This window comes from Sprattus sprattus (assembly GCF_963457725.1).
Source record: "Sprattus sprattus genome assembly, chromosome: 1".
In the NCBI taxonomy this organism is placed as follows: domain Eukaryota; kingdom Metazoa; phylum Chordata; class Actinopteri; order Clupeiformes; family Clupeidae; genus Sprattus; species Sprattus sprattus.
Window position 1 is genome coordinate 34,466,647 of NC_137920.1, and position 16,008 is coordinate 34,482,654.

Here is a 16,008-nt window from a genome sequence, read left to right on the forward strand (position 1 = left end):
GTGGCGCCGACTACCTCCAGGGCTCGGCCATCACACGCATCCCGAGCTACCGCTACCGCTACCAACGCCGACGCTCCTCTTCACGTTCCACCGACCCCTCGCACTCGCGTGACAACTCGCCTGTTGGCCTCAAGGGCTTTGGCGCCCTGCCCTCCACCGAGATCAACATGTACACAATGAGCCGTGGCGGAGGGGGAGGTGGAGGAGGAGGAGGAGGTGGAGGAGGAGGGGGGGACACCCTCAAATCCTCCCATGGGACCCCCCCCTCCAACTACAACTCGGAGAGGGACCACAACTTCCTGCAGGTCCACAACTGCGTCTCCAAGGACCTAAAGGACTCGGGCCACGGCAACGCGGCCAACCGGCGCACCACGCCCGTATGAGATCCCCCCCCCCTCCCTCCCCCACGACGACACCCCCGTGACCCACCTCCAAAAAGAGCCTCCTGCATACACACACCCTCATACACACACATACACGTGCCCTCAGACAAAAGGGAAAATATAGGGTGAAGGGTGATTGAGGTGAAAGAGAAAGAGAGGAGGAGAATGGGAGAGACGGAGAAAGTGGGGTTAAAAGCAGGACATACCGGGTCACGTTGTGATAGCTTCCATGAGGTTCCATGCGCGGAGAGGCGTAAGAATCGTAAGAATCGTAAGAATCGTACAGTGATTAAATCATAATCATTCAGAAAAAAAGGCACTACACCTTCCTGCTCAGCGCTGAAGAGCTCACAGTCTCAAGTGATCAGATGACAACGTCAAGCGAGGAGAGGGCCTGCTGCAGGTAGAAGGAGGATTGGCCATGAGAGTGACGAGTTTTGAAAATATTAAAAAACAAATAATATTTGGGTTTTTGGTTTTTAAACTCGTCGCCATCTGCTGCTTGGGTGTGGGAGGGGTCTCCGTTCGTCCTCCCCGCCTCTAACCTCCAATCATCTCGCTCCATTTAATGACATCAGTGTATTTTATTCTTTTATACATTGTTTAAATGTATTGGCATTAATACTGTGCCCAGCCAATACCAAGTTTTGTTTAAACAAAAAAAAGATCCATTATGAACTGATTATATATGGCTATATAAATATATATAGATGTGAATAAATTACAGACCCTCCCTTATGTAAAACAAACAATGGAAAAAAGGAAGAGATTTTTTGGAACAAACTAAATAAACGAATCACTCAATAAAGTCGCCATGGAAACGAAAACAGCAAAGACGGAAGGGTGTGACTGAGTATTTTTTATTTATTTATTTTTCCCTATGGCAGGAAGGAGAAAGGCGACAGCTGTGGTCAAACGACTTTTTAAAGACTAACCCTGGTCTTGCTCCTTTCAGGATCTGTCTCCCCTTGGCTTTTTGCTTTGTTAAGTTTTGTTTTATTTTTGTTTTTGTTTTCCTTGTCCGCTTTCTCTCTTCCTCGGGGTCAACAGAGACGAAACACGCTGTGTGAGTCACATGACTTGTCAGCTGTGGTACCCTGACCACCATCTTACATTTGGAGAGGATGGAAGGGAATTGACAGGTGAACAACTGGAGGGGTTCACAGGAATTCTGGGTAATGGATAGGGTTAAAGGTTGAGACAAGAGGGCGTCTGACCGAAACAGACCGGGCGTCAGAGCCTATGTCTATGGTCAGATCAACCTGCAAGAGGACAGAAACTGTAAAACGATGAAGAGATCCCACATGAAAGACTTCCTGATAAAAGATTTACATGCATGCTCAAAAAAATGAAAAACAATGAAAAACAAATGTACAACCAACCTGCTGTTCGGAAATGTACATTTTGAAAAGCGATAATTATAGATGCAGATGAAGGGAGATGGGGTGGGGGGAGGGGAGGGATTCAGAGAGAACACTAAAGATGGGAAACTGTCCCTGTAATTCTGTGTATTTTTCTCTCTCTTTTTGTATTTTAATTTCTTGAGGGGATGATTTGATGTTAATGGGGCTTCATTTTATGCTTTGGTTGGGGGGGGGGGGGGGAATCAAATCTTAACAAATGAACACAGGCCTTTTTTAATGGAAACAAAAAGAAAAAGAGAACAACGTCCTTTTTCTTTGTAAATGTACTTCTGTGTTTCATTTTGGACATCACACTCAGCCTTACTCCTCTTTTTCATCGTCTTTTTTTTTTCTTTTTCGTTACATTGTGTTGTTTCAATGAAGTTCACAAATGAAAAACAACAACGGAAAAAAAAGCTATGCCATCTTCTTCAAAAAGGTGCCAAAATTGAATGATCCGAAACTTGGATGCATTACGCCCCAATGTTGAATAAAATTGTAGCCCCACTAGGGGAAGTACAAAAAAAATGTTGTCAGGTTGTGGTGGCTTTGTGACCTATTTGCCCATCTTCTATTCATTTCCATTAGCGTCTATTAGCTCATAGGGGAGCTGTAAACTGGATGCTAGAGAAAAGCTTCCTTTACTGGATCACATACTTTCTTTATTTCTCAGAACCCCTCTCTTGGTACCACACGTTTTCACACATGCAACATTGCTTTAAAGCCACAGAGGGACATTTTGACCTTAGCTTATGTAGCCTCACTGGAGAATCTGACACTGTTACTACAATGAACTCACACATAAAAGAGTTGGGATGGTCCAGAAAAAGAATGGAGGTGGAAATGAAGAATGAAGGTGGAAGGAAAAGTGTCCATGACACTGCTGCACTCTTTCTCTGTCTCTCAGCCTCTCTCTCTTGCTCTCTCTTCTTTCTCTCAGCTCTCATGCCTTCTTTCAATGTGGTCTGTTTGGAAATGGCCATTTCTTGGAGTAGTACATTCCTACAGGATGTGTATTGGCATTCTGCTCCTGTAATAATATCTGTTTAGAGGTTGGTGTGATCTAGCTAGCAAGAGAAAAGAAGTCAAGCTGGCGCAGAGTTTGATTCAAGCTGAGAGTTTTGTGGGGCACTGTGTGTGTGTGTGTGTGTGTGTGTGTGTGTGTGTGTGTGTGTGTGTGTGTGTGTGTGTGTGTGTGTGTGTGTGCCCGTGCGTGCATGTGTGTGTGTGTGTGAGCGCCTGTGTGTCTGTGTCCTTGCCAATTATTTGATGTCACTGACAATCCGTTAGCCTCTACATTTTTGCTGGCGTTTGAATATGGAGCATTTGCCTCCCTCTCCATCCCCCCTCTCTCTGTCTCTCTCCCTCCTCTTTCTCTTTCGCTCTCTCGCTCTCTCTTTCCCCACTCTCTCTCTCTCTCTCCCTCTCTCTCCCCCTCTCTCTCTCTCTCCCTCTTTCCCCCCTCTCTCTCTCTCTCCCTCTATCCCCCCTCCCTGGTGTGCGGATCAAAGCTGTGAGCGTGGCTCTCTGCAGCGTGGTGTGATCAGTGAAGAGGAGACGCAAGGGAGCGTGTGAGTGGAGTGGATGAGGGACAGAGAGAAAGAGAGAGAGAGAGGTGGGGGTGGTGGTGGTGAGGGGAGGGTGAGGCAGTGTGAAGGCATCAGCTACTCCAGACTAGAAACGCAGAAACAGGACCATGGTCTCTAGCTTTTGGGGGCACTTTCACACACGACGCACGCAGGAGCCAGGAGGTCGGTTCCGGGAGAGAGAGAGGAGAGGGTCCAGCGATGGCTCCTTTGGGCTGCTCCAGCTCCTGAACCACTGCCACCGGGTCAGACTAGTTCTTCTGTGTGACGTGATACTCTATAGGGCTAGTTGAGGCTTTAGGCTCGGAGGTACTTCACTGTATTTCCCTCCTGATTCAGGCTGTGCTTGTGATGTGCTCGCAACAGCATTTAAAGTCAGCCCTCCAAGCTCCAATAGACCCATCTCCAGCATATGGGCTGGGTGTCTGAAACGTTTGGAGAGTCAGATACTTTGGTGGGTGTCATGTGGTCATGCGTTTGCCTAATATTCACGAAAGGCATGTAATGGAATTGAAGAGGCCTGGCGTTATTTTTCTCTCGAAACTTTGCCATCTTTAAATCTCGTCCTAAGCATGATAATTAACACAATAATTAAGAAGATGAGGTCTAGGTTAACTTGCCACTGTGCAATAACCAAACCATGAAGTTTATTTGGGGCGCTGTGTTTACCTGTGCGTTTTTCTAGACTTATTTGCCTGTCCTGACCTCATATTCCTTGGCCATGGGCCGCCACACTCACACTCAAACTCAGACACAGGGGGCAGAACTGTGAGCATGGGAGCTGTTTGGTCTGTAGAAAAAATGTCAAGCCATGTCACAAGCTAATGTATTTACCACACAGCCAGAGCTGTGAAACGATGGGAGAGACACAGCAGAGAAGTGCTCTCTTTCTCGCTCGCTCTCTCCCGCATGAGCTTGATAAAGCTTGTACTCTTGCTCCCTCTAATGGTGCAGAGATGAACTGCAATTCTGGTTGCGTTGTGTGCCTGTGTGTGTTTTTATGTGTGTGTGTGTGTGTGTGTGTGTGTGTGTGTGTGTGTGTGTGTGTGTGTGTGTGTGTGTGTGTGTGTGTGTGTGTGTGTGTGTGTGTGTGTGTGTGTGTGTGTGTGTGTGTGTGTGTGTGTGTGTGTGTGTGTGTGTGTGTGTGCGCGTGTCTATGTGTGTGCGTGTCTGTGCGTGTATGTGTGTGTGCGTGTGTGTAACCAAGCAAGAGAGAGAGAGAGAGAGAGAGCAAAGCCGCTGCAGAATACTAATGACTGTGCAGTAGACACTGCAGCCATACCTTGCGCACACTTCTCCAGCATCTCCAGCCCACCCCCACCCCCCAACCCCGCCCACCTCCCATCCCACCCCTGCACACACATACACAAACACACACACACACACACACACACACACAAACCTCTCATGTCTGACATGCCATATCCCAGAGAGGCTTCTGATCAGAGATCAGTTGTGTGGTGCTGATATGGTTCAACCATGCGATGTTCATGCAAGGTCTTTTTCTGTGAGGTTTTTCTTGTCATTATGGCTGCTGGAGCGTGTGGAGGTGGTGTAGTTGGTGAAGGTGAGTGTCTGTGGATGCAGCTCATCTTAAAGCCTATGTATCCAATGGCTCCTTCAAGCATGATAATGGTGGTCGGTGGTGAGGGTGGTCATCCAGACCCCATGGTATGGCAAAGGGAGGTGCAGGGTGTTGATGTCTTTGTTGATTTCCTCATGTATATATCTGAGGCGGTCTCAGGTGCTGTCCTCTGTCTGACCGTCTCCAAGGTGCTGGTTTCAGATCGGGCCCATGTAAGGCGAGGTCAGGTAAGGCACTGTTCAGACATGGCCCAGTCCAAGTGTGCCTTTCCTGTTAATCCTGGAGGTAAGGTTTTATGTCTGTATGTACATCTTACAGCGTGTGTGTGTGTGTGTGTGTGTGTGTGTGTTCATGTCCTTCCATGTGAGTGCCCACGGCTGGTTCACAGCTTCGCCGACACGGGACAGTCTGGGTGTCTCCCTCTCCGCCCAGCACGTCCCGCTCCCCGTGCCAGGAGGCCAGACTCCGGCGGCCCAGACTGGAGCCAGGCGAGCCTCGCTGGGCCAGACGGATCTGGGAGCCGGCCTCTCTCTCACCTCCAGGCCCCAGCGTGTCGCCTGGCTCCCGCCCCGGTGCAAGCCTGTGGCCCACGCACGCCTCGGCGTAGAGCTGGCCGAACGAGATCTGCCGCCGCAACCATTTATTTATTACGCTAGCTCTCTACTCAGCCTCCCATGCAGTAATTAGCCTGTCTTTGGCATGCTGGGACACACCAGTACATAATCATAACCCCCCAAACACACGAACAACAAATAACTCACTGTGTGCGTGGTTGTCAAGTGTGTTTGAATTAAAGCAGCCTACAGTTATTATAATTATAAAGGCAGATTCATGTGTATAGCCTTAAACTCACAACTGCGACCTTCACTACAAAAGCGATTACATTACCATATTCATTGCCATATGTTCTTTCTCTGTGGTATTTAACTTAGACGTATTTCCTGACTGACTGACTGAGGCAACAGTAGCGGAAGTTAACATTTTCTCATGGTCTCGTTTTGCACGTCTCGGCGCGGAGTCTGCCGAGGGGCCGGCAGGCAGGCTGGCGGAGAAGCCTGTGAAATTGGATTAAATGGCCGATAGTTGTGCTCTGGAGCGGACAGGAGCCTTTGAAAAGGCGTCGTAGTCACAAGAGGCGAACCAGGACAATGCTTCCTGACCCCATTCGGAATTAACCTTGAAATTGAAAACTGTAATTATCCTTTTTTTCTTCTTCTCCTTGCTCATTTTTTTTGTACCACTGCATTTTCGTTTTCGTTCAGCCCGTGGCAATACCCCTCGAGTGTCCAAGTTTTACAGTCAGAGGCTGGACTGTACTTGCCTCTCACTGGAAAACTGTCACACAATAAAGCGGCCATATTGTTTCGCCACGAAACAAGAAGTCAGTTTTGTCCTCGGGTGATGTCACTATTCACTACCATCTCAGCCTCATCTATGTGCAAAGCTTCTTTTTTTTTAAGATTCTGCAGAGCAGTTGGTGACATTTCTCAGTCTTATGTAGGGCTCAACAGAGCAACATCTAGCTGCTATGACATTAAAATATGGAAGATTTATAAGGCCACTATACCCTACACTACAATGATGACCTACATAGTTGTACACACAAGAAAGCTCACAAAAATAGAAAAAGTAAACCTTTAATTGGTTGTCAGAGCTGTTGTTATAGTAAAAATCAAACAGGAAAAAAGACATAGTTCACATCTGACAGAGCGCACAACTATGTATGTAACCAAAAAAAATACATTGCTGTTATATAATGAAGGGTATTTAATGACAACTTCAGCCACTGTCATCACAAAAATAAATACGTAAGTGAGTGAGTAAGTATATACTGTGTGATCATACTCAGAGCCAGAGTATGCTCAGGGAGAGACTATACTCTGGATAGTGTTCAGCCGGTCCTGATAAAGAGTGTGAAAGGCCTGAGCCAGTGAGACGAAAGGTGCATCACAGCTCTCCATCTCTTTCTGCAACACACACACACACACACACACACACACACACACACACACACACACACACACACACACACACACACACACACACACAAAACTCATATCAAGAAGAGGTATTTCCCACATGCACAGGTAGGTAATAACTTCACAAGAGGAGCACTTGGGGCACACCCACCCTTCAACCTCAATATGAAATTAGCCCAAAGCTGGTATACTGCCATCACGCCATGAGCTAAGCCACGCATGATATGGCAGCAATAACACAGCTATGTCAGTGTAGAGGGCGGTGAGCTGTGTGTTTGTGGGATGTGTGTGTGTATGTGTATGTGTGTGTGTGTGAGGGCTGTGAGTGTGTGTGTGTGTGTGAGAGAGCTGTGAGTGTTTGAGCCGTGTGTGTGAGAGCTATGTGTGTGTGTGTGTGTGTGTGTATGAGAGAGCTGTGTGTGTGTGTGTGTGTGTGTGTGTGTAGGAGCTGTGTGTGTGTGTGTGTGTGTGAGAGAGCTGTGTGTGTGTGTGTGTGTGTGTGAGCTGTGTGTGTGTGTGTGTGAGCTGTGTGTGTGTGAGAGCTGTGTGTGTGTATGTGTACTCACAGCGGACGTCTCAAAGTACTCCATCCCCTGCCTCTGAGCCCACTCCTGGGCCGCGGCCGTCTCCACCTCTCTTCGGGAGGACAGGTCCGATTTGTTTCCCACCAGCACCCCTGTCCAGGGTAGACACACACACGCACACACCCACACACACACACACACACACACACACACACACACACACACACACACACACACACACACACCCACACACACACACACACACACACACACCTAGGGTTAGCTACATGTTAACATTATGAAGAACATGCGTAATTCAGATGTTAATTTATGCTGTACTGTTAAAAGCAAGGTCTCCACGATTCTGGCAAAAGGACGATGATATTTGAGCTCAACACCCAATCACACCACTCCCAGTTCCTGAAGTTCTGTTTGGCTACTACTCAGTCCAAGCCACTTTGTTTCCCAATCACAGAGCCAGGACTGTGTACGGACAGCAGAGTGATTTTGAGCGCACACATAGAACAGACAGCTAGGGGACCGTAGAGAGCAATTCACTGAATTTGACAGAGATGTGTGTATTGGATTAGAATTGTGGAATGCACCTTTAACACTTGTTATCTCCAATTGAGACCCAAGCTTAGCTAACGGCAACAAAAATGTTTCTAATTTGTGGTTAAATTGCTCTGAGTAAGCAGTATTACCAAGTAGTTTCATTAGCCAATTCATCCCTTTTCCTTTCACAGAAGTCCTCTGATTTGTCTTTGAGAAGTGCGTGTTTGGATTTCTCGATTTAGAATCTTAGAGCAGCTTCAATGGTTTCATTGCTGTGTTGCTCAGCATGGTTCTGCATATGACACACATTGGCTTTGAAAGGAAACTGTCACTCATAATAAACTAAAATGTATTATGAGATGGGACGTAATTACAAGTAAACGAGTGACGATCCTATCCGATCGTTTCCTTACAAAAAAAGGCACCTAGACTTGCTTTGAACACGCCATGACTGAACATTTTATGAAGCAAGATGTCCAGTCAAGGGTGTGGGGACCTGCAGTAGTACTGACAGAGTGGCATTGACTGTGGCATTGACAGTGGCATTGACAGTTGCATTGACTGTGGCATTGACTGTGACATTGACAGTGGCGGGGTTCTGTGGACTGGCAGTTTCCTCATAGCGAGAGCCGACGTCGATTTCAGAAACGCTGGCATATAGGGAATATTGGAATTTAAGAGCGAGTAACCTACAAATAATGATTTATAAAGTATCCTCTTCCAAATCATCAATGTAATCAGGCTTGCTAAAATGTCTCATAATCACCCACCAAGACACTGCTTAACGGCGCTAAGTGGCTAAGTATTGGTCACAGGAGAGCAGCCAATGGCAGCTGAACTCTGGTTGACACTGGTGCTGTAACCCAGCTGAGTGCTACTGCTGCTCTTACCCGGCACCTGGAGGCCCTGACAGTGGGCCCTGACCCGCTCCAGCCAGCGGCCACAGCTACTGAAGGACACCTCGCTGCTGATGTCAAACACCAGACACATCACGGAGGGCTGCCCCCACTGAAAATGAGAACACACGCACAGACGCACACACGCACACACAAACACACACACACACAAACAAACGCACAAACGCACGCAAGAACACACACACACACGCACACACGCACACACGCACACACGCACACACACAATAACAGAGAGAGAGAGAGAGAGAGAGAGAGAGAGAGATGAGTGGACATACAAGATGCAAACAAGTTAGTCCACAAACATGCACTACAAAAAAGGAGCCATGTACATTTATTTTGAACACAACCCGGACAGCTACATGACATGTTTTGGTGAAGCCTGGTGGAAACGGACCAGGAGGCTAAACCCAGCTGTAACTTGCAGAGAAGAAACACACATACCATTTTCTCAGAGGCCTCTGCGAAGATTTCTCTCCCGGGCGTGTCAAAGATGTACAGCTCCTACACAGGTGGACAGAGGGACAGACAGAGGGACAGGGGGTCAGCTGTGTTTCAGTAAGTCTATGCAGCTTTCATCACAAGACAGACACGGCGAGGGCCAAAACATGGTGCCCCTAGGGATAAGCGCCTTGTGAGAATCAGAGGGTACGTTCTTGATTTGCCTTGATAGGCAGACCAAAGGGAGGGGAGAAAACAGCCATGTCTATCACCATCAACTCTTCATCAACATCAACTTCAATATCAATTATGCCTTGCGAATGTCATGTTACTACCTGAATACTTCAGTGGTAAAACAAAAAAGGGGTTATATTAATGTATATGTTTCTGTCTTTACATGCTAAACAAAAATGATTGATTGATGAAAGATTAATAATAACGAATGCGTCCACACAGAGAACAGAGGGGTGAAAACGATTCCACTTATAACATAATATATAATAACATAAGAATAACGTAATTCTAACATAAATGCAGTCATGTACGTATATAACTTTAATCCAAATACTAAATTAAAGGCTGGGTGGTGTGGACAGACTCACCACACTGTCACTGGTGTTAGGGACGTTCACAGACTTCGTCAGCAGTTCCACTCCAGCTGTCTGTAAAGACATCAGAGATATAATCTCATTGTGATACTCCAATGGCACCAGCCAAGTTTGGGCACAAAACACACATCAAATATGACTAACAAGAATGTGAATGCTTCATCCAATGGCTGTTCATGAATCACCGGTTGAGGGAGACCTGACTGTAAGCACTTAAAATGTCCTCTACATAATCTTGGTGCCATTTGATCATCCCACCCCCCCATACAAAAGAGGAGTGCGCTTGACATCACAACTAGAACAGCTTCACGGTTTTAAATGCCAATGGCACAATCTACACGATTGTCTGAAGCACAACCAGACCCGTTCAGATGCTAACAGCTGTTACTGAACTGCCTGTCTTCCTCAGCATGGTAGTGCTCTCTGCATAGCCTCCCCTGACATCATTAGCCTAGCCAGATAAGGATCTCTGTGGGGTTAGGGTGGCGAATCGCGACCGTGACAGACGTCGCATCCTATGAGCCGGCCCTCGACCTGAAGGGAAGGCTGGGAGTTCTGAGATGGTGGTGCCGGAGGTGGTGCTGGTGCAGGAGGCGAGGAGACTGCGTGGTAAAGGGCTACCGGAGCTGCCCACTGGAATGTCAATGAGCCCTCATTAGGAAACGGAGATGGACGCAGTTCAGGACATGCGGTAATGAGCTGCCTGGCATTTCACAAGGATCTGAGAGGTGAGCCTGAGGCCTCAGCTTACATCACCAATGCCAACCACCGCCCACCCTCCACCTCAAAACACACACATACACTCACACATACACTCTCACACATTCACTCTCACACACACACACACACACACACACACACAAACACTCACACACACAGACACACACACACAAACACTCACACATACACTCACACAAACATCCACACATCCATTCACACATACACTCACACATACACTCAGACAAGCACTCACACATACACTCACATATACACTCACACAAACATACAAGTACGAGTGTCTGCATTACCTTTCAACTGTTAAAGGCAACATTTGATTAAAAAAAAATGTCCAACCTCAGATCTGAATCTGAATGACTTGAAATTAACTTTCTTTGTCACACCACCTCAACATCCATTTTCTAATTGGGGCACGGAATCTCTCTCTGTTGCTCTCTGTCTCTCTGTCCCTCTCTCTCTGTTGCTCTCTGTCTCTGTCGCTCTCTCTGTCCCTCTGTCGCTCTCTCTCTCTGTCTTTTTCCCCTGTCCTCTACCCCTTCATCTTGCTCCAAAACACACACAAACAAACACACTCACAAACACACACAGGCAAACACGTGTTCTCTTCTGCAGGAGTGTGTTTGTTATCTCTAAACAGTTTACAAAACCTCAACCCCCATCTTTCAATCAGGGCATGGCGTCTCTTTCTCTCTCTCTCTCTCCCCTGTCCTCTACCCCTTCATCTCTCCTTCTTTCCCCAAGCCTGGAGTGCTAAGGCTGAAGCTGTTTGCAGTGCGGTGCACGTCCAGCTTGTCAAACACCTTTAGTGCATCCACACACACACTCCTACACACACGCACACCTACACACACACGCACACCTACACACACACACACACACACACACACACACACACACACACACACACACACAAACACACACACACACACACACACACACACACACACACACACACACTGATTACCGCGGCCTTTGTATTAATTATTGACATTCCCGTCACCTGCGGCCTTCCAGCCTTGCTGACGCGAGCAGACCCACTCAGCCCTCCCCGCCGCTCCCATCCAGGGCAATCGACAGGAGCTTTCTGCAATCTGCTCAGGCTTCTTCGCCCGCTGAAGCTCAAGCTGCAGACCATGGGCCTGGTGGCGCTGATAAGCCTCTCTTCCTCTGCACTGCAGACAGCACAACCTAGAGCAGGCCACATATCCCCCCCCCCCCCCCACCCCCTCACTCTGCGGCTTGTTTAGGCAAACTAGATACACGAAGGATAAACTAGACCTCATGGTGCAGGTGAAGCCAGAATTACACCAACCAATATCCACCAGGAGGCCCACTTATTGTCTAAATGTACATCAATCCCAAAAGGTAAAAGGTGCCACATCAAAGGTGTCCCCTCATACACCTAAAATAAGGTCATTACAAGTTCATGCATGTTGTAAAATCTGACAGCATCTTCACCTACCCCATCATTTGTTGTGGTGCATCCACTGCTTTATGACAATATTAAAAACAAACTTTTAGTGAGGGTACAGCAGACCCTTGCGATGAGGATTAGTAATGGGCACCGACGCCACAGCCGGCAGGGCCTTGCATTGCAAGTGACATACATTCTCATGGAGCGTCTCCCAGAGAGGATTACTGTGGCTCTAGCTGGAGGCCTGGCTTTGTGTGAGGGCTCACCTTCTGTGAGATGCTGAGGTAGGTGTGTCGATATACCACATCGATTAGGGGAGGGCTTCTCCTGAGCACAACCTTGTAAACATCTGCAGACAGGACTGAACTTTTCCCCCACACCAACGGGCACAGGATAACTTTTTCAGTTGATCGTGCTTAGTTTAGGCGTGTTCTTTGTGTCCATTTTTTACGGCATTAGGTTTGACTACATTTTGTGTCTTCCCAGACTAAAAGTCAACTGTGTTGAGTGTATGACGACACAAATACAAGTGCAGGCTAGGTGCCAAATCCCAAGTAACCCTTTAATAAAAAATGCAATGCAACTGATAAAACACTGTTCCTTTTATCTAAGGAGACTGGGAAAATTCAGCCACTAGTCTTGAATTAAAAGTGTATACAGGCTTGTATTAAAAGTGTATACAGTCTAGTATTAAAAGTGTAACTTCTAGTTGTTGTTTTACAGCGACAATAATAATATAGTCAAACTGTCTTCTTATTGTTCATGTCTACCTGTGTATTATGTCAGGGCATCATAATTTGTGCAAATGTTTGAGGTTAGATCAGATGTACATAAACAAACCTAACTGAAACCCGGAAAAAGCCTCTATGACATGCACTGAAGTATGACACATTTCCTCCACCACTCGAATTAAATACTGAACGTTTGATGAGCTATCGACAGCATTGAACTTGATTCGTTTAGATAGTTTGGGTATAGCCATGTCTCACCATAGAATAGATTTTCTGGAAATGGGCGCCGTCGCTCCGGAACATCTGGGACAAGGCACTTTTCCCTACAGCAGCATCCCCTGTGAACGCAGACATAAACAAACACCGTGGGGCATTTCTTGCTTGTTAGCACCATTGTTTTTGTGTTATCGATTGCAGCGGGGAGGAAGGCTGTCTGTGTCGTAAAGCCTCCAGGCTAATAATCTAGCTAACGTTGTCGGGCTGTTTAATTGCAGGCTAGTCTAGGGACCAAAATTGGGAGTAGCAGCAAGCATGTTCGAGTGTTAAATGCGGTTCGAAAGAAAGGTTTGGCCATCACTAGTTGTCATTTAAGGATAACTGTAGAATCAAAACATTGTTCATTTTGTGATCAGACAACATGTACAGAACAGCAAAATTGGCTACATGGTTGACGTTTTGGCTAACTTCAAGCTAACATGTATGACTGCAATAAGCATCTTGATATGTATGTTGAAAATCGGTGTTTAACAAACTAGCGAATGCCCTTACCAACGAGAATGCATCTTGCTCTTAACTTCACCATTGCAGAGAACAAGTAATCAACACAAATAATGCTTTGAGCTGTCAAGACTTGTTTGTTTTCAGCTTAATCAATTCTCCATGTTTCACACTGCTTCAACTCTTCCGCCTAGCAGCACAAGCATACAGTCCGTCGCATAGTAACCAGAGAGAGAAAACGTGGTAATATCATTGGTTAGTAGTGTGTTTGACGTAAAATCGGGGGCGTCTACGTCAACCTAATTTTATAATTTAGCAAAACCACTAGAGGCCACTGTTCAACCTAATCTGGCATTACGCATTGGGTCACGCATTGATCTCAGAGCAGCAATGCCCTCACATACTATAACTGTAAAGTTCAATGCAGCTCACAAAACTCTACTGCTATGTATTTGTATTTATTTAACTCCAATATAATAAAGACTTGTGGAATAACCTAATGAGGCGTTTCCAAATCAATGGTACTGTGGGTTAAGATAAGCCTGTGCCCTAAATGACATCTGAATGCAGATGATAAGAAAACCATGTTGGGCTTAAGACACATACAGGCAGGGGCGTAGCACCAGATTCTGGGCCCTATGCACAGTAGGTTCATAGGCCCCCCCCCCCCCCCCCCCCCCCCCCCCCAAAAAAAAGAGTGCCACGCCCCCTCCCCCCTGACGGTGAAACTTTGCAAATTGAAGGTAGTTAGGAAATGGCTTCCCTTCCTTGTCTTTTGCTGTAATTTTATTTGTTTTTATGTTGCTTGCCAGTCTGTGAACAATTGTGTCTCTCTCTTCATTAGTTCATTTCTCTGTCCATAGTGCTGGATCTTCTGGCATACACTCCCTGGCGCTGCTCTGACTACTTTCTGACCTCTCTTCATCCCTTTCACTTTTCTCAGAATCTTCTCTGCTATCACTTCCTTCACTTGTGTCATCCTCTACCACATTTTCTCCATCTTCCTGGACAGAACCCTCTACAAGCATGAAGCATCTGATAGATATTACTGTAACAGGCAATTCCAATGTAGCCTAATTTGTGTGACTGAACATGTTTAAAGGTAGAGTATGGGATGTTTTCCTGGAACACTTTTTACTATATTGCTTAAAATCCCCTTCACACCCTGATTGCAACAAAAAAAAGTCACCTTTGGATGGAACAGCCTGTGTTGCTATTTGCTAAACACATTAAGCCTACAGTATAAATAGCTAAAATGATGTAGCTACTTTCATTTTAAACTGCTCACCTTGCCTCAAGACCACAGTGTCAGAGGATGAGGGGTCTGCATCACTAGCTGCTTCTGAAACTGAGTGCCATGTTTCACAAGTTAACTTTGCTAGCCAACTAATTTGACAGCCTAACCTTATGAACTTATTGAGCCTAGACTAGCCCTACTTAATAAGGCTATTAGCCTAATTATGTTATGGCCTAACAAATATTAATTTAGCCAAATGTTCTAATTAGTATAGACCTACTATTGCAATGGTGTGGTAGGCTATGCATAAAAATGAAAGAATACCCGCACACTGTTGCTGCAGCTCCCGTGTATTTTATTGGCACAACGTTTCGACCATTGTTGGTCTTCGTCAGGTGTTCGTCAGGTGTCAGCAGCAACAGTGTGGGTATTCTTTCATTTTTACGGATCTCTTTTTACCCTGGATTGGATGTGCGTGCAACACACTCTGCAACTGTGGAAGGCTATGCAAACAAACATGTATTTAGAGTTTACCTCAGATTACAGATAGGGCATGTTATTTTTAATTTTGTGTTATGCCGTTTTTAGCAATGACAATCGCGGTGGTATTGATTCGTTTTATTACCACATCATGAGTTCATTTAATGTATGGTGTTTGCTTTCACATTCGGGCTCACCTTTCTTAGGAAAGAAGTCTGTTAGTAGTTGCTTTCCCTCGTCTCTTTTTCTCTCTCTTGCCTGCCTTTCTTTTCTTTTCTGAAACCCGGATTTAACGTTCTTGGACATCTTCAATGCGCACCGTTGCCTCAGTCGAATGAACGTTAACATTCGTCAAATGCGCCTATAGGTAAAAAGCACACTGAAGGCGGACTAAACCATTTTGTGCGTGAGCCGGGGGGGTGAGGGTCTCCAGACATTATATGTAGACTAGGACACACAATTCAATCCATCATTCAACCAATTTATCTACCCAAAACATTAAAATTATATTAGTTAGCAAGAAAATTTGGACCTTTAAATGATATTAATATTTAAAGGAAAAATAAAATTCCACAGTCCTCAAGGACCCTCCCCCACAGAGGGCCCTGGTAACTCAGTCCCCTTTATCCCCCCCCTACGACGCCACTGCATACAGGGCACATGAGAAAGACCTCGGGTTAGTCCAGGCACTCTTTCCTTGTGGCGTTATGAGA

The 16,008-nt window shown here is 46.2% G+C and overlaps 2 protein-coding genes across 2 annotated transcripts in view; one reads left to right on the forward strand and one right to left on the reverse strand.

The window, feature by feature from the left end:
• The window catches only part of LOC308376851 (voltage-dependent calcium channel gamma-2 subunit-like), a gene marked incomplete at its 3' end in the record, with an annotated part of 47,848 nt that extends 47,465 nt beyond the window's left edge, over positions 1-383 (forward strand). Inside the window, exon 4 of the mRNA XM_080853335.1 lies at positions 1-383. This exon is cut by the window's left edge and continues 258 nt beyond it. Within this exon, the coding sequence (XP_080709461.1) occupies positions 1-383 (383 nt within the window).
• A 6,436-nt stretch (positions 384-6,819) lies between these two features.
• On the reverse strand, positions 6,820-13,663 carry ift27 (intraflagellar transport 27 homolog (Chlamydomonas); the record flags this gene model as incomplete). The annotated part of the gene is made up of 7 exons (XM_080836228.1): positions 6,820-6,924; positions 7,503-7,612; positions 8,906-9,023; positions 9,374-9,433; positions 9,973-10,032; positions 13,120-13,199; positions 13,630-13,663. The coding sequence occupies 7 exons, from the start codon at positions 13,661-13,663 to the stop codon at positions 6,820-6,822; spliced, it is 567 nt and encodes a 188-aa protein (XP_080692354.1).
• Between the last annotated feature and the right edge of the window lie 2,345 nt (positions 13,664-16,008).